Genomic DNA, 26,566 nt, shown 5'->3' with positions numbered 1-26,566 from the left:
AATGTTTTAATCACTTTGGCTAAATTCTTTACTCCCGAGGCTAAATTATATGTATGTTTAAAAACGAACACACACCCATCTTCACATGATATTATAGTGATATTCTTAAATTGATAAAATCCAAATGTGCCAGAGCCAGAAAATGATATCAATGTAGGCCTATTTTTTTTCTGTTATTTTATCTTAATCTTTTCTTTCTATACCAAATTATATTGTCTCTGTGTTGTATTGTTTCCTATCTGTTATATAGTGCCTGTTCATCATGGAAATGTTATTATAAATGTTTATTATTGCCTTACAGTAAGTAAATTGGAATTTTTAACAACATTTGTTTTTAAGTTAGACATATTAATACTGTTGATAACGTTGATCTTCAAGAATCATCTATTTAAAAGTCCCCATAAAACTAAAGGCACACACAGATAAATGCATACTTGCGCATACACAGTCAAGTAATTAGTCATGATTAACGTCAAAGTAAACTTTATTAATCAGCAACTTTTTTGGAAACAATTTCTATATAAAAACAAGAACTTAAATTCAGTTCAGTTAAACTCAGTGTACAGTGGGATTACATCTTTGGTCATTAACAGATAATATCCTGCATGCACTACAATATCACTGGGGGACAACATGAGAATGTATACACCTTTGACCTATACACCTGTACCTTACAGAAGAAAAAAACACAGATGATACAAATAAGTGCAGATAACCTTTTATGAACACCAGCTATCCCAGTTTTTTTTCAAATGTGGTTGTTCAGAGTGTTGTTTTTATGGCAAGAATATGATCATCTTGACATCACTGTCCACCATTGGGCCGCACTTCTGCATAGTTCTTGACCAACTGGGAGATCCTGACGACTTTAATGTCCGCTGGTACCTGATCATAGTCTGACCACAAGTACTCTGGAGACAGCACCTTGGTTGGCTTGTTGTACAAAAAGTACCTTTATGTGAGAGAGAAGGGGGCAGATAAGCTATTTATACTCTATAACACATCTGGAACATGCTGTAGATAAGATGTAAACTGTCCTCTTACAGATGATAAGAATCATAAAAAAACAAGGAAATGAAATGTCACACTGTACTTGTTGAGGTGACTCTCTTCCTGCCACACAGCTTCAATGTTGTTCTTGGCGTCCTCCTCCGACTGCATGTAACAGTATCTTGTAAAAAAAAAAGAGACAGAAATTCTGGGACGAGACAGTGGTTATGCGTTATGTAGACAAAGTCACAGAGCATTTTCATGAGAGAACATGTACAGTATAAAATTATTAAACATGCACAGGGTCCAGAGGGCAAAGGCTTTTATCCATTAAGTATATAAAAATGCACTGCTCTGTCACTTGTGCTCTGTCCAATCATTACTATCTCTTTCAACTGAATATTGGCCCTCTTAATACTTGAAATAGCACAGAAACAACTGAAAAGGTCATTTGGTTTTGATTACTTGACCAGCTTGTACATGTCCTCCAGGTATCCGCCCCACACAGCAGCAGTGTAATAATAGTCTCCTTCACCAGCAGAGATGTAGGCCCTGGACAGGTTTCGGCGCTCATACGGAAATTGATCCCTATCAGTCTGAGGAAAAAAATGGGGGAAATGAATCAAGACAATTACTTACGTAGTGACTGATCAGATTGAGGCAAAAAAAAGCACAACACATGGCTTAATAGATTAATCAGTCGACAATCGATGATCAAGCAGCATAAAATACGATGAAAGAAGTTAAAAACACGTCATTACATCATGTTTTTATTAACTTGAAGTGAATATACTGTATGGAAGAGAGTTGAAACCTTGTAGTAGCCACGGTGGAGAACACCAGTCAGCTGACTGAGAGACTCGGCTCCGAATCGGTTGTGGAAGACACTGTCGACATCCATCATAAATAGATAGTCTGCTTTGCTACGGATCTGCAAATATTACAGATGACGTTTTGTTATTACACAACATTATCATGAAATAAAAGTTGTTGAATCTTTTTTGTCATCTGTTTTTTAATTTGTAAGAGCTGAATGTTGATGAGCTAATGAAGAACAAGCAGTGATGATCCTAAAGCTTCTGCACCTTTCACTTCTTACCTGCTTGTCAATGGCGATGGTTGCCCATTTCATCCTGCCCAGTACTACGTCCTGCCAGCGGGTGGCACTGGGGACATCGAGTACTGAGATCTTCCGCCCCTCACCAAGATTAATCTGACAGGTCATATAAAAACTTGAATGGATTAATTATAAATGAAATCTTCAAGCACTGTTAATTTGATGTTTGTAGCTGAAAATGTTGAGGCAACCAAAACAAACCCAACAAAATACTGTGTTTAAATGTTCGAAATTTTGTCTGAATGTATTTTTCAAAAATGTGGATTAAACTAAATTCAAAAAAGTAAACATGATAACGCCTTGTATCTACTATACCATTATATACAAAACACTTCTCTCCTTCCTTCCTTCCTTCCATCCACCCTTTCCTTCTCTCCTTCCTCTTGCCAGTGGTAGTTTGAACAACATCCTCTACTTCACTGTGATAATATACACAACCTGTGTACTTTACCCTGCAAATGAAACTGCATTTTGAACTCTGAAGAATAGTTATGTGTTTTTGCACAACATCAGCCTCTTTCTATAAGGTGGCTTCATCTGTCTGGAGGTTTCTGCATCACAACAAAGGAATGGTTGGCTAAACAATTTATCGATCTCAGAATTTCGTATGTTTTAACTGTTAGGTTCCGAGCTTTCCCGTACATCGGCCTGAAGTCTAGCCTCCTCAAACGTTTCCTGAGATGCTGCTCCTCAGAGCTCTTCACTGCTGAGATAAAGGAAGCCAAACCCACACTGTAACTGTTTTATGGAAAGAGTGAAGTGATTTACATTTAAATAAGCACAAAATCATGGCACACCATCCCCTCCTGTCTTCTCTGCCATTACAAAATCATCATACATTTTGTTCTTGCATAGTTTTTCTGTTACCTGCAGTGTTGGGAGTAACGCGCTACAAAGTAACGTGTTATTGTAAGTCCACTACCTTTAGCAGTAACGAGCATGTAACGAAATATATTTTTTAATCAAGTAACGCAAATACAATTACTGAAATTTAAATGAGTTCGTTACTCGCGTTACTCCCTTTTGGGAAAAATTAACGCTTGCAGACAATTCACCATTCCTGTTCGGCTCCAGGACCGTGGTCGGGAAGAACAGGGGAGATGATTTCCTCCAGGGTCGAACTTTGTGTTTACCTTCGGGGTAAACCCCCTTTTAAGCTGGTCAGGATATAATACCAGGGAGCTTTGATGTATCTTGTGGAGTCGTTGCCTTTATTCACAGGGAAACTGCAGCCTATACTGTAGGCTATATCAACTGCTTGATCTACTCCTGTCACCTGCTTCGCTTTCCTTCCTCTCCCATTCATTCACCTACTGCACGCATGCACCTCATGATGACGCATTGATACACCAATCGAATCAGTCAATCAGCATTAAACAACAGCATGGCTGATAGTGCAGATAGAGTGAGCTTTGTCTCCTGGAAGTACTGACATTACTTTTCACTCATCAAAAAAAGACAAAAATGTAGTGCTGAGTTGGCATTTATGTGCAGGTGTAAAGAACCTATCCACATCAAAGAGAAGCTGTTTTATAAGTTTGGTACTACTGCTTGATTTGAAGGCCTGTTGCCCTGTTGATTACAATAAATAGGTCTAAAAATGATGTTTATTGTGTTTGACTGTTCAGTACTGTTCATATTTACTTTTCAAAAGCAGACATAAAAGTATCTTAAAAGTTACTTTCCCTAGTAACTAATTACTTTTGATATGCAGTAATTGGTAAAGTAATTCAATTACTTTTAAACGAAGTAACTAGTAACTGTAACTAATTACTAATTTTCAGTAACTTGCCCAACACTGGTTATTTGTCTCTGGTTGAAATGGTTGAATTTGAAGTCTCAGTTAATCTCTCCCTCAACTTAATAATTTCCTCCTATCTCAAATCTCATATATTGCACACAACACAACTTTAGTAATGCTACGTGTGGTGTGCCATTTCCTGTCTGGCCTTTTATTACACACCTCAGCTTACTGACAAAGCTACCGTAACTGAGACATTAATGCCATCAGTTACACCTGTTCTTTTCCTGCCAAGACTTCTGTGAATCGTTTTTCTTATTATAAAGTATTATCAAGTAACATTATATTGTGGCATGTATTGTTAGATGGTGGTGTTGATGTTTAAGGACAAAATATAATTTACACATGCAAAGTATAACTCACATTGGGGACTTCTTCTTTATGGTCTGTGAAGATGTAGTAAGTGACTCTGAAGCCAACCATAAAGTACTTTTCACCCGTCTGCAGGAAGGCCTCCAGGAAGCGTGTGTATCTGTTCAGGTAGGAAAAAGCAAGCCAGAAGGATAAAACATTAATTTAGGACAAGAAAATAAAAAAAAAAATACAATACAAGAAGATAAGACGCATTTATGTGAAGTAGATATACGGTTGTAGGATGAAGATTTCAGCTTGGAGCAGTGGATCGGATCGAACCTCACTCCCAACAATATCATGTGAGAAAAATCCTGTGCACCTACTTGCCAACAGCAAACACCACCACAGCAATTCTTGGATCCATTTTCTTATAGATTGCATCGATAACCACTGGATCAAAGGTTCCCTCCCAAACCAGAGGAGCGTTCCAGTTTGTCACTGAGTTCACATCAGTGCGTCTGCAGAGAACAAAGACATTGTGGATAAAAACATTTTGTAGGATTTAATCTCTTCTTTCCTCTAGTTTGGCTCCGTGTATGCAATATTCAGTTAGCTGTGGCACTTATCCACAGTTCACTATAACAGATTTGCTTATTTGTGCTCACAAGCTACATGTAATTATTGTCATATATGGTAAGGCAGGTCGCCATTATGCAGTCAGCATCAAAGATTACAGTCTTTAGGTTGCAGGCAGTGTAAGTGGATCGATTTGTTTGCCAAACAAAAAAAAATGTCTTTACCTGATCAATCAGAAAGTTATCGTGGCCTTATAGTAGCTATTATAATGTGACAGATATTACAAAAACATTTATATTCCCTAAAATGTCTTATCTGTTTCAGCTGTCCTTTTTAACACACACACACACACACACACACACACACACACACGACACACACCGACACACACACACACACACACACACACACACACACACACACACACACACACACACACACACACACACACACACACAATATTTGCACCTGGGCTTCAGGGGCACAAAAAATCCATGGAAAAATGCCTATAAAAGCTATAAAGGTTTCACCAAAAGTGACTTCATAGTTGTACACGGACACAAACTTATTTCAGAAGATGATTTGAACATTATTATTTCTTTAATACATGTGATAGGAGTGCCACAGTGACACGTTCAACGTCTGATATTTTAATCAAAGGTTGTCACAGGGATTATTCCCAGCAGAATAATTCAATATATGGTTTTTAATAACTTACCCTTGCTGTGTGCTTGGCTGAGCATATTTCACCCTGGAAAAAAAGAGAAAAGATCTAAACAAATGTAACTTAGTTAAACAAAAGAGGAAATACATGAGGTAAAGTACAAGAGATACAGAAAATTAATGGACTGAAGTAAAACACTTAACATAGACGATCCATAAAATGAAACCAGACGACCAGACACCAGAGGAAAGCATCGTCATCCCATGGAGCCGTGTCATGTCAGACCTGCTGTGTGCTGTTTTCCTGAACTACCAGCCGCTCGGCCCTGTACGGTACGCACACAAGTTGGGCAGGGTCCCCCGAGTTAAGGGCCTCCCTCCCTCTCGTGTCAATGTGTACAACTCAAAGATAAGAGTATGGTACATAAGAATATGAGAGTGAATCGCATGAACAGCAGTCAGGTAAACTTAACTATTTAGAAACTATTACATGTGGGCGGCTGTAGCCAAGTGGGTAGAGCAGGTCGGCCAGTGATCAGAAGGTCGCTGGTTGAATTCCCAGCTCCGGGCTGAGCTGCATGTCAAAGTGTCCTTGAGCAAGATACTGAACCCCAAATTGCTCTTGATGGGCGGCGCACATGCACCTTGCATTGCGGCCTCTGCCATCAGTGAGTGCCCTGCGATGAGCTGGGGACTTGTCCAGGGAGTACCCTACACTCGCCCAGAGACAGCTGGGATTGGCTCCAGCAAAAACCTCCTGCGACCCCATCAAAAGGATGAAGCGGTTGCAGACGATGGATGGATGGACATTCATGTGTGATAGTGCAGTGCTAGTGAATCTCTCTGTAGTCTGTCTGTCTTCCTGGGTCTGGGCTAGTGTTGCACAGTGAACCGATATTAGAAAGATACCGCGGTACCCAGCTGTTAAAAACAATACTTTTCCACGTTTTTTTAGTATCGGTACTTTATAAACTTTTGCGACAGCGGGGCAGCGTGTCTGTGTGCAGCTTCTCTCTGCTTCCTCAGTGCCTGCAGACAGAGTGGGCGTGGTTTTACAGTGACACACAGTCACAGAGCAGAGCGAGACAGACATGACTGAAAGTGGCACGAATGCTTCTGGCAAAAAAAAGCAGACGCACGGAGCAGAAGGTCGCCAGCAGTAAGGGCAAGCCCACGGACACCACAAAGCCCGTCTGTAAACGATGCTTTAAATCCGTAATGACCAAGTATGCTGATCAACAACACCACTTATAAATGATTTATTTTAAGTCAATCAGTACTAGTAATATCATCATAGCATGTACAATTTTGTCAATCATTTATAATATATATTGTCATTTATATTATTAGAAAATGGTCTGATTACAGCACAGACCTCCACTCGGTCTGGGTCATTTGTGTTGTACTAATGTAGTTTGCAGGCTAATAATCCAGGATTTGAATTATATCAACATGAAATGCAAATTGCAAATTTCCCTTTGTGGGATGAATAAAGTATTATCCTATTTTATGAATTGCCAGACTTACATTTATACTCATTTATTTATTTTTATGCTGAATAAAATTGAAGTTAATGTGTTGTCAATTTTTTCTACTACAAGCGCTGAGCTTTTAATGAAAAATCAGGTTATTTAATAATCTCTGAGGGCAAACAAGACAAATGAACAAAACAAGAAGACACTTGTCTTCTTGGATACAGAGATGCTTGTAACCACATTGGTAGCTAAGTTAAACAGCTGCATAATCATTTCATTGTTGTTATAACAGTTTAAGTAGCTATAAAGCTCAGCAGCTTTTACAAAAATATATATTTTTATTTTGACTTTTTAAGTTGAAGTGTTTTAATTAATAAAAAGAAATAAATCATTTTAAGTTCCACATTCTGTCATCTAATATTTTATTTCATTACTTTTGAACGGTTTTCCACCGTGGCATCGTTTCAGTATCGGTATCGAGAAAGTTTAGGCAGGTATCACACAAAGTCATAATTTTGGTCTCGTGACAACACTAGCCTGGGCAGTGCATCACTTCTCTGTTCTGTGACATGCTCTCTGTGTTCTTTTTTTTTTGTCTCTCAGCCAAGGTTCAATTGGGTGTGGAAAGAAATATTCACATCTTTAACTTCGGTAAAAGTACCAAAACCACACTGTGAAAATTTGGAGTTGTCCAACATGGCTTTTAAAGGGCCAATACTGATCATTAGAAATCAAGGAGACGGAATAAATTATATTAATTTGCAGAAAAAATGAAACTCTTTGTGTCAAAATTTGAACAACCAATGATCCATTTTTTGCTACTTTTTACTTTCTCTCCACTACATTTGTTTGGTAAATTTAGTTTGTAGTTAATTTGCAGATCCACATTAAGTACAGTGCTTGTTGTCAGTTATACAGAGTGGTGCAGGGACGACACTGGTTTTTAGGCCTGCCTGGAAGCATCGCCCTCGTTCCTTCAACTATCAGTGTATTGGAATTTTTTAATTGGACTTTCTATTATTTTGTTTGAAAATAATCTCTGTGACAAACACATGTGTATGATGCTAACACATTACACACGTTCAGCAAGACAATTAAGACCACTTTTGTGATTTTTAAAGATTGTACGCTAGCAGTACAAAAGCTGATGTAAGGCTATAAACAGACAACATCTCATGATTTAAACACCACCACCACTAAACATCCTACCACACAATTACATACACATTTTTTACTGACTGATTAGAATAAAATAATTATTAGAATAAGAATAGCTTGCAACTAAAGTCTGCCTGTAAATATGGACTAGTGAGAAGATGAGTCTCCCTCTTCAGTGTTTGATGTCTCTGACAGCTTGTGTTGTCTCATTTAGCCACTTGTTACAACCACCTCTTTCTATGACACGTTAGCGCTCTGTATTTAATTGTGGGACATCCAATTATGTTTTTTATGTTGTAGAACAAAACATATTAATATCTTAAGTCTGTGGTAACCACAGACCTCATTTCAGACATTTAACCAAAGACACATTAAAAAAAACAAAACTCTTTGAGACGAGGGAACCATAAGTGTGAAAATGCTAAATGTAATAGGACTAATAATTGCACCTCTATTCCACCAGTGGTTACTGATTAATTATTCCATAAATATTATTTGTTTATGCCAGGTTCTCTTCTATATAGATCTGCTTGTTTTTTTCATCAGATGGAACATACTGTTCTAAAGGAGGGAGGATTGTATTGGAAGCACTATGGGTGTCACTTGTGACTGTGAGAGCCCCAGGGAGATCAGGACCGGCGCTGCTGAAAAGTCATTTGCTTGTATTGTCCATTTATCCATCCCTTCACTTACTGTTCATGGGCAGGGCAGCAGCAGGCTAGAAGGTTGTGCTTTTCTTTTGTGTCAAAAGTGCTATCTGCACTGAACATGTGCTTCCCTTGTACAATAATATCCAATATCTCCTGAGTACACTGCAGAAAGGTTTTTAGTTGCGAGGTAACATCCAGGGAAGTGAAGCTGAAATTGTGTAGCCAGCATCTGGGGGCAGCAGCAGAGGTGCAGTAACGTGAGTTTACTTTTATGACCCTGTAGATGATCCATTTACAGGGCAAAGGTGTGAACCTGAGTCATGGCAAGTGTAAATTGGAGCTGTATTTGACCCAGCTGATCCTCTCTGTTAGCACTCTCACCCATAATTCATTGTGAGGTCTCCGATCTTCCAGCTGCCCTTCTCCTGGCACTCTGTTGGCCCCACTATGTCTTCCATAACCTTTGCCATTGTCGACTTCACATCTGGCTCTGAGCTTTTATTACATGGCTGGCACAAGCTTAAAAAGGAAACACAACAATAATTAATGATATGACAGAATTCACTTGTTAAAATGGAAAAAAGGTGTGTAGTTTGACAAAATGCTGCCCTATAAATCTTTAGGGAGTGACAGGCTTAATGAGTAACTTCAAAGAGTGTGTTTAATTTGAAAAAGTAGCATAATATTAACTCCAGTCAGCAGCTCTGTTATTGTGTGACAAGTGGGTGGGTGTTTGTTTTGTGGGAATCTGTGCATACTCTCTTTGAGTTGTTGGTTTAATGGCTTCAACTCCTTTGGTGTGTTGGTTAGTTTGATGCTATGTTGCGTGTATTTAAATTGATATGTACTTTCAGTCTAACAGAAGACTTACCTGAAGGTGGAGGAGTCATACCCTAAGTAAATATAGATCCCCCTGTGAAGACATACATGTACAAGTTAACCAGAGAACATCCAGTAAAAGTGTATACAGCGCTAGTTACCACCCCGGAAAACTTAAACAAAAAGTAAAAATATGCAATATTATGCCAATGATAAATCCAGTTACTTGTTACTACGTTAACGATCTTTATTTATTTATTTATTTCATGTAAATTTGTTTAGGAACAAGCATGTAGCATGTCCTGCCACATAGTACAGCATTCATAGGCAAAGATAATTTGCAATGCATGTCCCTACATTGGCCCCACGAAATTTTTCAAACTCAACAAATACAGAAAGTATGGTACAAACACAAACTTAGCAAAAAATATGTGCAAGACCTCATTGAGCACATTTTTGTGTTTGACCTTTGAGAGATTGATACCAGAAGCTAAAAGCAAATGTGAGTGCAGACTCAATAAAAGATGGATAGACATTGTCAACCTGAAGCTTAGAGAGCTCACGTAAACAAATGAGACATCTGCTTAGTGTCCTCATACACATGTCAACAGCTCACACTACTTTTACATGGCCGGGTTGCTATTTCCTGTTCTCACAAGACCCTGTACAATTAAGCCTTGTGTCTCACTGATGGTTTACTAGTTACAATACAGGTGGATCCTGTGGACAGGAGTTTAACATTGCTGTGTCAATGTTGCTTCTCTGTCTACAGCTTTAAGGTTCTACCAGACACTTTCCCCCTCTGATGATGGCATGTTAGAACCAGACTGACACTATTGTGATCTGCTGAGCCCAACAGGAGGAGTGGAATCAATTTAAAGGTGTTTTTAAGAGAGCCATCACAATGGGCAGACAAGTCTTGGTTTCCCTGGTGGGACATGACATACAGTGATTAAAGCTTCTGAGGGTACTCTCCGGGAAAGAATTTGTCTAAAATCAGATTAGGATTATCATGTTTTATTTTTTGTCTTCCAATGCTTTTCCTTTAGCTTGAGTTGTGATGAGTTTGGTGTAGTGTTGCACGGTGAACCAATACTAGAAAGGTACCGCGGTACCCAGCCATTAAAAACAATACTTTTTCACGTTTTATTAGTATCGGTACTTTATGAACTTTGTGCAACAGCGGGGCAGCGTGTCTGTGTGCAGCTTCTCTCTGCTTCCTAACTGCCTGCAGACAGAGTGGGCGTGGTTTTACCGTGACAGACAGTCACAGAGCAGAGCGACACAGACATGGCTGAACGTGGCATGAGTCCTTCTGCCGACCGTCCTAGGCAAAAAACTAAAAGCAGACACACGCTTATGTTGCCAACAGTAAGGGCAAGCCCACAGACACCACAAAGCCGTCTGTAAACGATGCTTTAAATCTGTAATGACCAAGTATGCTGATCAACAACACCACTTATAAATGATCTATTCTAAGTCAATCAGTACTAGTAATATTATCATAGCATGTACATTTTTGTCAATCATTTATAATATATATTCTAAATTATATTATTAAAAAATGGTCTGATTAGATATTATAGATAGATAGAATTACTTTAATGATCCCAGACTGGGAAATTATTTTGTTACAGCAGTAGTGGGTCCGCAAATAAAACACTTCGTACATAACATAAATAGAATCCAATATATACATAGTGTATATATACAGTGCACAGTGTGCTCTAAACAATAGACAACAATAATATATACAACAAAACAAAATATGCAAAATATACTATAACAATAATAATATATACAACAAAACAGTAGAGAGACCAGAGTTCTCTGTCAGGCAGAGGTGAGAGAGTTGTTGTATAAAGTGATGGATTGTGGCAGGAAAGATTTCCTGTATCTATTGCTACGACAGCGAAGCTGAAGCAGTCTTCCGGAGAAGGTGCTCCGCTGTCTGACAGGTGTGAGTTGGAGAGGGTGGATAGGATTATCCATGATGGATAACAGTTTTTTCAGTGTCCTCCTCTCCACCACAGCCTCCAGAGTGTCCTGTTTGCAGCCAATCACAGAGCCAGCCTTCCTGATCAGTTTGTTGAGTCTGTTGGTGTTGCTGGCTCCAATGCTGCTTCCCCAACAAACCACAGCAAAGAAAAGTACACTGGCCACCACAGACTGATAAATGATCTCCAACATCTTGCTGCACACGTTGAAGGATCTCAGCTTCCTCAGGAAGTAAAGTCTGCTCATCCCCTTCTTGTAAACAGCTTCAGTGTTAGATCTCCAGTCCAGTCTGTGGTTATGGTAACACCCAGGTACTTGTAATCCTCCACCTCCTCGACTTCTTTGGAACAGGAACCAGGCAGGAAGTCTTCCAAAGCACCGGTATTCTCTCCTGACCAAGGCTCAGGTTGTAGAGGTGTTGTAAGACAGGAGACAGCTGGCTGGCACGTCTTCAGGTTCCTGGGGCTAATTCCGTCAGGGCTTGCAGCCTTCTGCTGGTGGAGTCTCTCCAGCTGTCTCCTAACATGGCCTGTAGTCACAGTCATGCGGGGGAGGCTGCTGGTGTCTTCAGTGGAGGACGAGGAGGTGGAGGAGGAGGTGAAGGTAGAGGAGGAGGAGGTGGAGGAGGAAGAGGTGGAGGAGGAGGAGGAGGAGAAGAAGGAGAGGTGCTGCACAGGAGAGCTCACATCAGAGGAGTGAGGGAGGAGGGGAGGAAGCATTTGGGGCAGTGAGGGTGTGTGGGGGTCTGGAGGTGTCAGGGAGACGACAGAAGGCTGTGAGCTGAACCTATTGAAGAATCTGTTCAGCTCGTTTGCCCTCTCCAGGCTACCCGATGACTGTCTGCCGCTCACCTTACACCCAGTGATCTGCTTCATACCAGTCCACACATCCCATACATTATTCTGCTGGAGTTTGGCCTCCAGCTTCCTCCTGTAGGTGTCTTTACAGGCCCTCAGCATATCCCTGAATTCATGCTGCACTCTCCTCAGTTCTTCCCTGTCTCCAGACCTGAACGCCCTCTTCTTCTTGTTAAGAAGGGCTTTCAGGTCATTGGTGATCCATGGCTTATTATTAGGGAAGCAGCGTACAGTCCGGGTTGGCATGGTGGTGTGTTCACAGAACCTGATGTATTCTGTGATGCAGTCGGTCATGCTGTCGAGATCCTCTCCATGTGGCTCAACAAGTGCATCCCAGTCTGTCGACTCAAAGCAGTCCTGTAGTGCGTCAGCAGCCTCCTGAGTCCACCTCCTCACGCTCCTAGTGTGGACAGGCTGCCGCTGAACAACAGGCATATACTTAGGGGCAGGCTTGGGGAGTAACGGAGTACATGTAACGGCGTTACGTAATTAGGATACAAAAAAGCAGTAACTGTATTCCGTTACAGTTACAGAAAAAAAAGACGTAATCAGATTACAGGTACATCTGGAAAAAAGGGGATTATTAGTTGGATTACAATTAAAATATATGATGATGAATGATTAATAAATGTGAATGAATTAATCTAACACTTGCCAATGCGGCAATGCCGTATGCACGCGCGCACACATTACTACAGTTCACTACAAGTCAGTCACAATGACGCTCTGCTCTCAAGTGAAGCCAGGCGGCTCATTATGGACTCGATCGCTAGAGTAAAAAGAATGCTTTCACTGCGTGGAAATTTCGCCATTACTTTGTTTCTAAAGAAGTAAGAGGGAACAACATCACTGTACAGTGCAAGCTATGCCTCCCAGCTGTGCACACACTGTCATCGTCCAAGGACACCACATCTAATTTAAAGAAACATTTAATGGTAAGCGAAACTGTGAACGTTAGCTAGCTACACAGAAATTCTGTTAGCTAAAGTTAACATTAGTTAGCCTGCTAACCAGGCTCGGGCTGTCATTGTAACAACTAGTACTGCTGTTGCTGCTACTAGGTATTACTACTGGGTCTGTGGGTGGTGCTGCTGGTGACCAGGATGGTACGTGTTTAGGTTTTTTGGTAGTTTTAAAGGCTCGTTTTGGTTCGCTCCCGTTTGCCCTGTTAAAATAAAGACATTACCTTGTTAATACAAACTCAACACTTCCTGTGTCCGTCTCAAATTAAAAGTCCTCTAACATAAATAGCTCAGTAGGCTTTTATTGTGAAACATTTGCACGGACTTCATCGTGGAAAACTCGTTGACTTTCGAGGGCCCCATAGGCACTTGAGATGTAGCTACTGCCACCTTGTGAGGCTTGTACGTTATAAAATTGCCTGAAAAACCTGTAGTGACTGAAATGGGTCACTAACACTTACATCACAACAAGGTATTTAAATAGCATGATTATATTAGGAAATTGTATGGGTAATTTTGGGGGACAAATAAGTGACACACATCCTATATGTGGGGGTGTTTTACTACTGCTATTACTAGAAATAGGCCTAGTAGTTACAATAACACTAATAACTAGACAATTCCCCGCCGGGAAATCGCGAGAGTGGGCTGTGCGCTTTGCCCCGTGACGAAAAAGCAAACATGGCATCAGCAAAGTTTCCTCACCATCAAGCGGGAAAGGCCTTAAGGAACAGACACATCAAGTTTTGTGGTCCTAGTTTCAGAAATGTGGTAATAGGAGCGAGTTAAAAAAGGCCGCAGTTTTGCAAATCCTCTTTCCGATTTACATTGGAGTGAATGGAGCAGTTGAGAGCTGAATGGACCAGGCGAGAGGTACTCTTGTCGGTTAGAGGCAGATAAATCCAAAACCATAAATCCTACCGATAAAGTCGACACATTGGCAGAAAGACAAGTGTGGCTACAACTCTGGAAAATATCACTGTTTTTGAGTAAAGTTTGTGGCTGGGAGCATCACTGAAAGATAACATTCCTGAGAGTTTTTTAAAGTCTCTCACCGTTCAAAAATTATACATCTTAGGAAAAAAGTTCAAATGCAGCTCAAATACACAGGACTTGTGCCTACATTTTAAAGTTTGAATAGTTTTTCTAGGTGAATGTATGCCAGAGCAGGAGATGTTGGAAAAACATCGCAGAGTTGCCAGTTTTTTGACCTCATCCCATTCATTCCTTATGGGAAGTGTCTCGCAGCTGTTCGCGTCTTACAACGTGAAACATTAATATTCTGGAAAACTGAATAATAGCAAACAGAGTCCAATCAAGCCGCACATTGAATGAGTGAAAAAATAATCGTTAAATGTAGTTTAAACGTTGGGAAATATACTGTGTGTGTGCCTTTGTGTGTGAGTATGTGAGTGCACGCTTAAGCATGGCTGTGTGTGTGTGTGTCTACATGTCTCTCTGTCTGTCTGTCTCATGTGTGTCTCCTGTCTGTCCGATGTGTGTCTCCTGTCTGTATGTCTGTCACTCTCTCTCTTTGCCCAGCTGATTTCGGTTGCTAGGTGACAGTTGGCAGGGGCCGTAGCAACGGACTGTGAGGGAGTCAGTTGGCCCTCTCCACTCTGCTGCACGAACATTCCCCCATACACAATCATTGAAAACCCAGAATTTCTCCAAAATCACTCACCATCGTTCAAGGATCACAGTTCAAAAACTACACATCATAGGAAAAAAGTTCAAATACAACAAAAATACTCAAGACCTGTGCCTACATTTTAAAGCTGGAATGGTGTTTCTAGCTGAATGTATGCCAGAGCAGGAGATGTTTGAAAAACATCGCAGATTTGCGAGTTTTTTGACCTCATCCCATTCATTCCTTATGGTAAGTGTCTCGCAGCTGTTCGCGTCTTACGACGCGAAAGATTAATATTCTAGAAAACTGAATTATAGCATACAGAGTCCGATCAAGCCGCACATTGAATGAGTGAAAAAATGATCGTTTAATGTAGTTTAAATGTTGGGAAATATACTGTGTGTGTGCGTCTGTGTGCATGTGAGAGCACGCTTAAGCAGCTCTGTGTGTGTGTGTCTACATGTCGCTCTGTCTGTCTGTCCGTCTGTCTGTCTGATGTGTGTCTCCTGTCTGTCTTTCTGTCTGTCTGATGTGTGTCTCCTGTGTGTCTGTCTGTCTGTCTGTCTGTCTGATGTGTGTCTAGTGTCTGTCTGTCTGTCACTCTCTCTCTTGGCCCAGCTGTTTTTGGTTGGCTAGTGCTATTTGGTCAAAATCTTACATGATATCAACAATTTTTTTTCACGATCGAGCCAGAAAGGCCTTAAAGAACACACTCATTAAGTTTTGTGGTCCTAGCTTCAGAAATGTGGAAATGGCAGCGAGTTAAAAAAGCGTGCAGTTTTGGAAATCCTTCTCCCGATTTACATTGGAGTAAATGGAGCATTTCAGAGCTACTCTTGTCGGTTAGCGGTCGATAATTCAAAAACCGTAAATCCTACCGATAAAGTGGACACATTGGGAGAAAGAAGACAAGTGTGGCTACAACTCTGGAGAGTATCACTGTTTTTGAGCCTAATTTGTGGCCAGGATCGTCACGGAAAGAGAAAATCGCTGAGCGGTTTTTGAATCTCGCTCACTCTGTCAGTTGGTCCTCTCCACTGTGCTGCACGAACATTCCGCCATACACACTCATTGAAAACCCTGAATTTCTCCAAAATCACTCACCGCCATTCAAGGGTCACAGTTCAAAAACTACACATCGTAGGAAAAAAGTTCAAATACAACAAAAATACTCAGGACTTGTGCCTACATTTTAAAGCTGGAATGGTGTTTCCACGTGAACGTATGCCCGAGCAGGAGATGTTTGAAAAAATCGCAGATTTGCGAGTTTTTTGACCTCGTCCCATTCATTCCTTATGGGAAACTTTATCGCAGTTTTCGCGACTTATGTCGTGAAAAATTAACATTTCGTAAAGCTGAATAATAGCAACCCGAGTCCGATCGAGCCGCGCATTGAATGAGCAAAAAAATAATCATTAAATGTAGTTTAAATGTTGGGAAATATACTGTGTGTGCGTTTGTGGGCATGTGAGTGCACGCTTAAGCATTGCTGTGTGTGTGTGTGTGTGTGTGTGTGTGTGTGTGAGTGTGTGTGTGTGTGTGTGTGTACATGTCTCTCTGTCTGTCTGTCTGTCTCATGTGTGTCTCCTGTCTGTCTGTCTGTCTGTCTGTCCGATGTGTGTCTCCTGTCTGTCTGTCTGTCTGTCTGATGTATGTCTCCTGTCTGTCTGTCTGTCTGTCTGTCACTCTCTCTCTTTGCCCAGCTGATTTCGGTTGCTAGGTGACAGTTGGCAGGGGCCGTAGCAACGGCCTGTGACGGAGTCAGCTGGCCCTCTCCACTCTGCTGCATGAACATTCCCCCATACACAATCATTGAAAACCCAGAATTTCTCCAAAATCACTCACCATCGTTCAAGGATCACAGTTCAAAAACTACACATCATAGGAAAAAAGTTCAAATACAACAAAAATACTCAAGACCTGTGCCTACATTTTAAAGCTGGAATGGTGTTTCTAGCTGAATGTATGCCAGAGCAGGAGATGTTTGAAAAACATCACAGACTTGCGAGTTTTTTGACCTCATCCCATTCATTCCTTATGGGAAGTGTCTCGCAGCTGTTCGCGTCTTACGACGCGAAAGATTAATATTCTAGAGAACTGAATTATAGCATACAGAGTCCGATCAAGCCGCACATTGAATGAGTGAAAAAATGATCGTTTAATGTCGTTTAAATGCTGGGAAATATTCTGTGTGTGCGCGTCTGTGTGCATGTGAGAGCACGCTTAAGCAGCTCTGTGTGTGTGTCTACATGTCGCTCTGTCTGTCTGTCCGTCTGTCTGTCTGATGTGTGTCTCCTGTCTGTCTTTCTGTCTGTCTAAAGTGTGTCTCCTGTGTGTCTGTCTGTCTGTCTGTCTGTCTGATGTGTGTCTCCTGTGTGTCTGTCTGTCTGTCTGTCTGATGTGTGTCTCCTGTGTGTCTGTCTGTCTGTCTGATGTGTGTCTCCTGTGTGTCTGTCTGTCTGTCTGTCTGTCTGATGTGTGTCTCCTGTGTGTCTGTCTGTCTGTCTGTCTGTCTGATGTGTGTCTCCTGTCTGTCTGTCTGTCACTCTCTCTCTTGGCCCAGCTGTTTTTGGTTGCTAGGTGACCGTTGGCAAGGGCCGTAGCAACGGATTGTGAGGGAGCTGATTTGAGAGCAATTTCTGCCTCACATCTCGGATGTCAAACTAGTGCTATTTGGTCAAAATCATACATGATATCGACAATTTTTTTTCACGATCGAGCCAGAAAGGCCTTAAAGAACACACTCATTAAGTTTTGTGGTCCTAGCTTCAGAAATGTGGAAATGGCAGCGAGTTAAAAAGGGTTGCAGTTTTGGAAATCCTTCTCCCGATTTACATTGGAGTAAATGGAGCATTTGACAGCTACTCTTGTCGGTTAGCGGTCGATAATTCAAAAACCATAAATCCTACCGATAAAGTGGACACATTGGGAGAAAGAAGACAAGTGTGGCTACAACTCTGGAAAGTATCACTGTTTTTGAGCCTAATTTGTGATCAGGATCGTCACGGAAAGAGAAAATCTCGGAGCGAATTTTTGAATCTCTCTCACTCTGTCAGTTGGCCCTCTCAACTCTGCTGCACGAACATTCCGCCATACACACTCATTGAAAACCCTGAATTTCTCCAAAATCACTCACCACCATTCAAGGGTCACAGTTCAAAAACTACACATCGTAGGAATAAAGTTCAAATACAACAAAAATACTCAGGACTTGTGCCTACATTTTAAAGCTGGAATGGTGTTTCCACGTGAACATATGCCCGAACAGGAGATGTTTGAAAAACGTCGCAGATTTGCGACTTTTTTGACCTCGTCCCATTCATTCCTTATGGGAAATTTGTCGGGAAATCGGGAAGTCGGGAAATCGCGAGAGTGGGCTGTGCGCTTTCCCCCGTGACGACAAAGCAAACATGGCATCAGCAAGGTTTCCTCACCATCAAGCGGGAAAGGCCTTAAAGAACACACTCATCAAGTTTTGAGGTCCTAGTTTCAGAAATACGGTAATAGGAGCGAGTTAAAAAAGGCCGCAGTTTTGCAAATCCTTCTCCCGATTTACATTGGAGTAAATGGAGCATTTCATTTCATTTATAGCTCTGCTATAGAGGTGTCCATAGTGGGCTGGCGAGCACAGCCCACTAATAATTACCATTATTATTGTTATTATTATTTTAATATGTGATGTAATTCTTGAATACAGCTGAATAGTAAGTAGGCAAGGAATAAAACTGAATAAATCTAACATACCTTTTAATTAAATTTTTAATTTGCTTTATGTGTTCCTCAGAGGAAGTCTTTATTTGCATGTGTATTGAGGTAATCCAAAAGTAACTTAAAGTAATCAAGTTACATTACTTTAATATTGTGGTACTTGGATTACGTTACTGACTACATTTTTTAACAGGTAATTAGTAACTGTATCGGACTACATTTTTAAAGTAACCCTCCCAACCCTGCTTAGGGGTCAGCAGGACCAGGTTGTGGTCAGATCTTCTAAGAGGGGGGAGGGCTGTGGGACTGTATGCATCCTTAGCATTTGCATACAACACTTTTTTACAGCACAGACCTCCACTAGGTCTGGGTCATTTGTGTTGTACTAAACTACAACTTATATGAATTGACTTACAGTTAATGTCATTTATGTATTTTTAAGCTGAATAAAATTGAAGTTAATGTGCTGTTAACTTTTCTACTACAAGCACTGTGTCAGGTGGGGGGTTAAAGGGAAGACTCAGGAAAAGGGGAAGGTGGACCCAAATGCAGTTACGGACAAGAGGCAGGGCGTGGGGAACAAAAGGCGAGCTTTATTTAAAAGCTGAACACAAAAACTGAAGCAGGCAAAGTAGCAAATGAAAGCGAGGCAAAGTAGCCAATTAAAGCAAGACAAAGTACAAAGAAAAAGGCAAAGTTCAAATCAAAGATGCAAAAAGCAAAACTCCAAAAACACATACCGTGGGGGAACAAGGAACAGACAGAGGCACAGGAACTGGAGCATGGAGCATGGAGCATGGAGCATGGACAAAGACGGACGCTGACAAGAACAATGACCAGACAGGGAGTGAAGGGAAACACACAGACTAAGTACACAGACACTGATGACAAGATGCGGAACAGGTGAGGTGGACCAACAGGTGAAGTAACGAAGGGGAGGAGCACACGAGGGGAACAAAACAATAGACAGAGGGAGCCAGAGGGAACATAGGAAAATACACAGGAGAACTTAAAGGACACATGAGGGCATGGAAGAACAAGACACAAGACAAAATACAAAGACATGGAAATCAAATACAAGAACCCACAAGACAAAACCAGACAAGAACACAACAGATTTACAGTCTTGACAGTACCCCCCCCTCAAGGGACAGCTCCCAGATGTCCCTCAATACTTAAGTTCATGTGAAGCTGGGAGGGTGGAGGGGGGTCAGGAGGAGGGCCAAGGTCCAAAACAGGAGGGTGGGGGCAAGGACTGGAACCCACTGGAGGCCGGGGACGTGGGCTGGGGCCCCCTAGAGGCCGGGGACGTGGACTGGGACCCACTAGAGGCCGGGGACGTGGACTGGGACCCACTAGAGGCCGGCGACGAAGACGAAGACGTTCTGAAGGCCGGCGACGAAGGCGAAGACGTAGGCATCCTGGAGGCCGGCGACGAAGGCGTAGACGTAGGCATCCTGGAGGCCGGTGACGAAGGCGTGGGCTGGGACCCACTGGCGGCCGGCGGCGAAGGCGAAGGCGTGGGCTGAGACCCACTGGAGGCCGGCGGCGAAGACGTGGGCTCGGACCCACTGGAGGCCGGTGGCGAAGACGTGGGCTCGGACCCACTGGAGGCCGGTGGCGAAGACGTGGGCTGGGACCCACTGGAGGCCGGCGGCGGAGGCGAAGGCTGAAGCCCTCTTGAGGCCGGATCGCTGACTGGGAAACCCTCCTGGGCCACCAACAGAGGTTCGCAGGGAGCTGGTGGCCTGTGAGCCAATAAAGGGTCGCTGGCGGCAGACGACCTCGGCCTGGCCTCCGACCAAGGAGCTGGCACTGGACTTGGCATGGGACTCGGCCGGGCCTCCGACCGAGGAGCAGGCGCTGGACTTGGCGTGGGACTCGGCCGGGCCTCCGACCGAGGAGCAGGCGCTGGACTTGGCGTGGGACTCGGCCGGGCCTCCGACCGAGGAGCAGGCGCTGGACTTGGCGTGGGACTCGGCCGGGCCTCCGACCGAGGAGCAGGCGCTGGACTTGCGTGGGACTCGGCCGGGGCCCTCCGACCGAGGAGCAGGCGCTGGCTGCGTGGGACTCGGCCGGGCCTCCGACCGAGGAGCAGGCGCTGGACTTGGCGTGGGACTCGGCCGGGCCTCCGACCGAGGTGCAGGCGCTGGACTTGGCGTGGGACTCGGCCGGGCCTCCGACCGAAGTGCAGGAACGGGCCTCGGCCGGGCCTCCGACCGAGGTGCAGGAACGGGCCTCGGCCGGGCCTCCGACCGAGGTGCAGGGTCTGAACTTGGCATGGGCCTCGGCCGGGCCTCCGACCGAGGTGCAGGAACGGGCCTCGGCCGGGCCTCCGACCGAGGTGCAGGGTCTGAACTTGGCATGGGCCTCGGCCGGTCCTCACACCGAGGTGTAGGAACGGGCCTCGGCCGGGCCTCCGACCGAGGTGCAGGAACGGGCCTCGGCCGGGCCTCCGACCGAGGTGCAGGAACGGGCCTCGGCCGGGCCTCCGACCGAGGTGCCGGAACGGGCCTCGGCCGGGCCTCCGACCGAGGTGCCGGAACGGGCCTCGGCCGGGCCTCCGACCGAGGTGCAGGGACGGGCCTCGGCCGGGCCTCCGACCGAGGTGCAGGGACGGGCCTCGGCCGGGCCTCCGACCGAGGTGCAGGGACGGGCCTCGGCCGGGCCTCCGACCGAGGTGCAGGGACGGGCCTCGGCCGGGCCTCCGACCGAGGTGCCGGGACGGGCCTCGGCCGGGCCTCCGACCGAGGTGCCGGGACGGGCGCCATCAGGTCCGCCGACTGAAGGCCACAGGCAGGAACAGGCGCCATCAGGTCCGCCGACTGAAGGCCACAGGCAGGAACAGGCGCCATCAGGGCCGCCGACTGAAGGCCACAGGCAGGAACAGGCGCCATCAGGTCCGCCGACTGAAGGCCACAGGCAGGAACAGGCGCCATCAGGTCCGCCGACTGAAGGCCACAGGCAGGAACAGGCGCCATCAGGTCCGCCGACTGGAATCCACTGGCAGGAACAGGCGCCATCAGGTCCGCCGACTGGAATCCACTGGCAGGAACAGGTGTCGACCGGGCCGCCGACTGAAGGCCACTGGCAGGTGTCGACCGGGCCGCCGACTGAAGGCCACTGGCAGGTGTCGACCGGGCCGCCGACTGAAGGCCACTGGCAGGTGTCGACCGGGCCGCCGACTGAAGGCCACTGGCAGGTGTCGACCGGGCCGCCGACTGAAGGCCACTGGCAGGTGTCGACCGGGCCGCCGACTGAAGGCCACTGGCAGGTGTCGACCGGGCCGCCGACTGAAGGCCACTGGCAGGTGTCGACCGGGCCGCCGACTGAAGGCCACTGGCAGGTGTCGACCGGGCCGCCGACTGAAGGCCACTGGCAGGTGTCGACCGGGCCGCCGACTGAAGGCCACTGGCAGGTGTCGACCGGGCCGCCGACTGAAGGCCACTGGCAGGTGTCGACCGGGCCGCCGACTGAAGGCCACTGGCAGGTGTCGACCGGGCCGCCGACTGAAGGCCACTGGCAGGTGTCGACCGGGCCGCCGACTGAAGGCCACTGGCAGGTGTCGACCGGGCCGCCGACTGAAGGCCACTGGCAGGTGTCGACCGGGCCGCCGACTGAAGGCCACTGGCAGGTGTCGACCGGGCCGCCGACTGAAGGCCACTGGCAGGTGTCGACCGGGCCGCCGACTGAGGGCCACTGGCAGGTGTCGGCGAGCAAAGGAGGGTGCCAGACCTCAAGGAGCCCGGACGCCACCGAGAGCGGCGCTTCCTAGGCGGGGAAACCTTGAAGGCCAGGCGGGTTCCCCAGAAAGGAGACGCCTCAGGACCTGCAGGCCCTGGGGTCGAGACTGAGGCCTGGGCTGGTAGCCCAGCTGTGGCTACGGCATGGGCTGGGGCTGGAGCTGAGGCATGGGTTTGGGCTGGTAGCTTGGCTGTGGCTGTGGCTGTGGCGTGGGTTTGGGCTGCGTCCCGGAAGAAGAGTTTGCTAGCAGCAACTTGACGAGCCCTACTAGCAGGATTGGTCATGAAGTCCCAGTACCATTTAATTATTTCATGGCCGTTAACTGCTGGGTCTATCTTTGGTCTGGTCATTCTGTCAGGTGGGGGGTTAAAGGGAAGACTCAGGAAAAGGGGAAGGTGGACCCAAATGCAGTTACGGACAAGAGGCAGGGCGTGGGGAACAAAAGGCGAGCTTTATTTAAAAGCTGAACACAAAAACTGAAGCAGGCAAAGTAGCAAATGAAAGCGAGGCAAAGTAGCCAATTAAAGCAAGACAAAGTACAAAGAAAAAGGCAAAGTTCAAATCAAAGATGCAAAAAGCAAAACTCCAAAAACACATACCGTGGGGGAACAAGGAACAGACAGAGGCACAGGAACTGGAGCATGGAGCATGGAGCATGGAGCATGGACAAAGACGGACGCTGACAAGAACAATGACCAGACAGGGAGTGAAGGGAAACACACAGACTAAGTACACAGACACTGATGACAAGACGAGGAACAGGTGAGGTGGACCAACAGGTGAAGTAACGAAGGGGAGGAGCACACGAGGACATGAGGGGAACAAAACAATAGACAGAGGGAGCCAGAGGGAACATAGGAAAATACACAGGAGAACTTAAAGGACACATGAGGGCATGGAAGAACAAGACACAAGACAAAATACAAAGACATGGAAATCAAATACAAGAACCCACAAGACAAAACCAGACAAGAACACAACAGATTTACAGTCTTGACACACTGAACTTTTAATGAAAAATCAGGTTATTTAATAATCTCTGAGAGCAAACAAGACAAGTGAACAAAACAAGAAGACACTTGTCTTCTTGGATACAGAGATGCTTGTAACCACATTGGCAGCTAAGTTAAACAGCTGCATAATCATTTCATTGTTGTTATAACAGTTTAAGTAGCTATAAAGCTCAGCAGCTTTTACAAAAATATATATTTTTATTTTGACTTTTTAAATGTAAGTGTTTTAATTAATAAAAAGAAATAAAAAATTTTAAGTTCCACATTCTGTCATCTAATATTTTATGCCATTACTTTTGATGAATTTTTAGTTTTCCGCCGTGGCATCGTTTCAGTATCGGTATCGAGATAGTTTAGACAGGTATATTTTGTATGCATGAATTCTCAGTGAGTCAGAATTACAAGGCTTTACAGGTGCAAACTTAGTAAACACTCCTGATATTTTAACGAAGCCTCAACATTGAATTAACCGGTAACTCTTGTCAGGGCTACAGGCTGGAACAACAGGCAAATGAGCCAGCTACCAACGTGGCAGCACACCGACACTAGTGAATAAACCTCTGTCCTGTCTCTGACTGCATTGAGAAGTCATATGGTCTACTGCTAAGAGGTTGTTCTCACAGCAGCCAGTTTGGTGTCAAAAAGTCGGGTGAACGCACGTGATACCAATAATACTAATTAGGATTCTGTTCCATGTCCGAGTCACAATGCTGCTATTTTGCATGGTGGTTCATTAATTAAACCAGTGTTTACCTCATATTTCATGATGATATGGCTGCTGTGAAAAAGGTCTATGGCAAAATCAAAATTCAAATGTTGGCCAAACAGACGACTAAGATTCTTAGAGATGGTCTTGATATTGTTAGCAAAGGGCCCAATATAGGGACTGACCTCCTTACTATAACAATGAGGACTGATCACAAAGACCTCAGCTTTGTCAGAATTGTGATGGAGGAAATCTTGAGACATTCAGTTAGTTAGATTGTTATGAGGTTATGGTGTTAAAACAATAAGTACAGCTAGTAAGAAGTGTCACAGGCTGATTGCCCGAACGTTGCATAACAATAACAAGACCCTTTAAGGAACCCCACATAAGAGAGTAGCATAGGAAGACATGTAGTTGTTGATATGAACATTGCAGTATGATATGATTGGATGCTTTATATCTACAAGGCCTGCTAAATGTTTCACCTTACTATTTTATCAATTTAATCTAATTTAGAACTTGTAATTTGCACACTCGTTCACAAGAGTCCTTGATTTTAAACATTCCCAATGTAAGGACTGAATTTGGGAAGACTGCTTTTCAGGTCTATGCCCCTCAGAAGTGGAATGACTTACAGTGTGCTCTTGAGCTAAATCATCTTATTTCTTTAGATAGTTTCAAGTGCCTGTTGTTCAATGTTCTGTTGTCTGATTGTAATTGTAATTTATGATCACATTGTATATGTGTTTTCATGTATTTTGTACTCAGGACGTCATTGGAAAAGAGATCTTGGCCTCAATTGACATTCCCTGAATAAATAAAGGATTCATTCATTCATTCATTCATATAATCCATTAAAGCCTTGAGCCAGCCCAGTTCAATAATTTATCAATTAAAATGGCACGATCAGTAGTGTCATTAGTTTATTAAATCTAAAATGGAGCAGTCTCTGTTAAGTGTATGTTTTGGATGGTTTATAGATTAAAAACAAGCCAAACGCATATCCACAATGAGGGATGTTGTCTAGTTAAACAATGCTCAAGTCTTAACCACTGAGGGACAGAAAAAAAGGTGTGGCCACACTGTTACCACACATCAAATGCTTGATATTCAATTACACAAAGCAAAACCAACAAACATCAGGGATGGAGAGAGCTGAACTGATCCGCCTTGCTCATCCTGCACAGCCAATAACTGGTGTAGATGGAAAATACCAGACATGCGACACTAGTTACCACTCTTATCTGGTTCTTCTTGTTCCTACAGTCTAATGTTTGAGCCCCATTGTGTAGAATGATATCTGTGTAGAGATTAGTTTTCACATTTACTGCTGAGAAGTATAAATCTTCACTGTGCTCATGAACATGATTTGTGACATTGCAGGTAATTTCGAAGCCATGGGATAATCAGCAACTAACTGGGTGGAGGATATAACAATTTACCACTGAACCCATTAAGAGGCACACAGTATATGAATTGGACCCTCCATGAGTCATATGATTGCAGATGTCAGTGCCTTCCAAAACCTTATTTTAGTCATTTAATCTGAAGTTTTCTATTGAACGACTTGGTCACATAAATCCAACAAGGACACTTTAAGAATGAATGGTTTGGTCTACGCTGCTGTTATAGGTTTTACATTTTGCATTTTATTGATACCAGAAGCTAAAAGCGAATGTGGGTGCAGACTCAATAAAAGGTGGATAGACATTGTCAACCTGAAGCTTAGAGAGCTCACTTAAACAAATGAGACATCTGCTTAGTGTCCTCTTACACCATGTCAACAGCTCACACTACTTTCACATGGCCTGGCTGTTATTTACTGTCCTCACAAGAGAACCTATCTTTTTGGTTCAGTGCAGCAGACATTTTAACTCGAAGACAAGCAAAGCAGACCAAAATATAAGTCCTGAAAATGAAGCACAATGTTTCAGCTATGTGTTTAAATCAAAAACTTCATCATCTTGAATGTAGTTCTTGTCCTACTTGTTTTTAATGAATTGTACATTTTTTATTCTTTTTATGTAATTATTATACCCCTGTAAAGAACTTTGAGTCGCCTTGTGTCTGAATTGTAATATACAATTTGCCTTGCCTAATTGAAAAATCATTTTAAAAAGACTTTTGGAACTACAGAAATTCATATTTTGTTTGTTTAATAGATATATCTTTCCCCTTCCTTAAAAATAAGATGTAGTAGTGAAGTACAACAAGTGAAAAGGCTTACCCAAAAAGGACAAGAAGAAAGGCAAGAACGATAAAAATGTGGATCCTTGAGTAGGAACGCAGCATATTAACTCCTTTGATTATTTACAAGCTAACGCTGAATCAAACTGTATCTGTAACTAAAACACTACTGCACATCCAAAGTGCGATATCATAGGCAACTGGACTTGTTTTTCAGT

The 26,566-nt window shown here is 43.8% G+C and overlaps 1 protein-coding gene across 1 annotated transcript; it reads right to left on the bottom strand.

The window, feature by feature from the left end:
- Nucleotides 1–466: 466 nt before the first annotated feature.
- LOC115579827 (globoside alpha-1,3-N-acetylgalactosaminyltransferase 1-like) lies at nt 467–26,566 on the bottom strand. Its single transcript, XM_030413512.1, has 11 exons — nt 26,389–26,566; nt 9,596–9,637; nt 9,106–9,243; nt 5,497–5,529; nt 4,586–4,720; nt 4,272–4,380; nt 2,090–2,203; nt 1,805–1,921; nt 1,456–1,586; nt 1,094–1,171; nt 467–952 (listed from the first exon to the last, which is right to left on the bottom strand). The coding sequence occupies exons 1-11, from the start codon at nt 26,451–26,453 to the stop codon at nt 805–807; spliced, it is 1,110 nt and encodes a 369-aa protein (XP_030269372.1). The 5' UTR covers nt 26,454–26,566; the 3' UTR covers nt 467–804.

The sequence above is a fragment of the Sparus aurata genome, chromosome 4 (assembly GCF_900880675.1).
Source record: "Sparus aurata chromosome 4, fSpaAur1.1, whole genome shotgun sequence".
Taxonomy (NCBI): domain Eukaryota; kingdom Metazoa; phylum Chordata; class Actinopteri; order Spariformes; family Sparidae; genus Sparus; species Sparus aurata.
The sequence above is the reverse complement of the archived record's forward strand: the minus strand, read 5'-3'. Positions and strand labels throughout refer to the sequence as shown.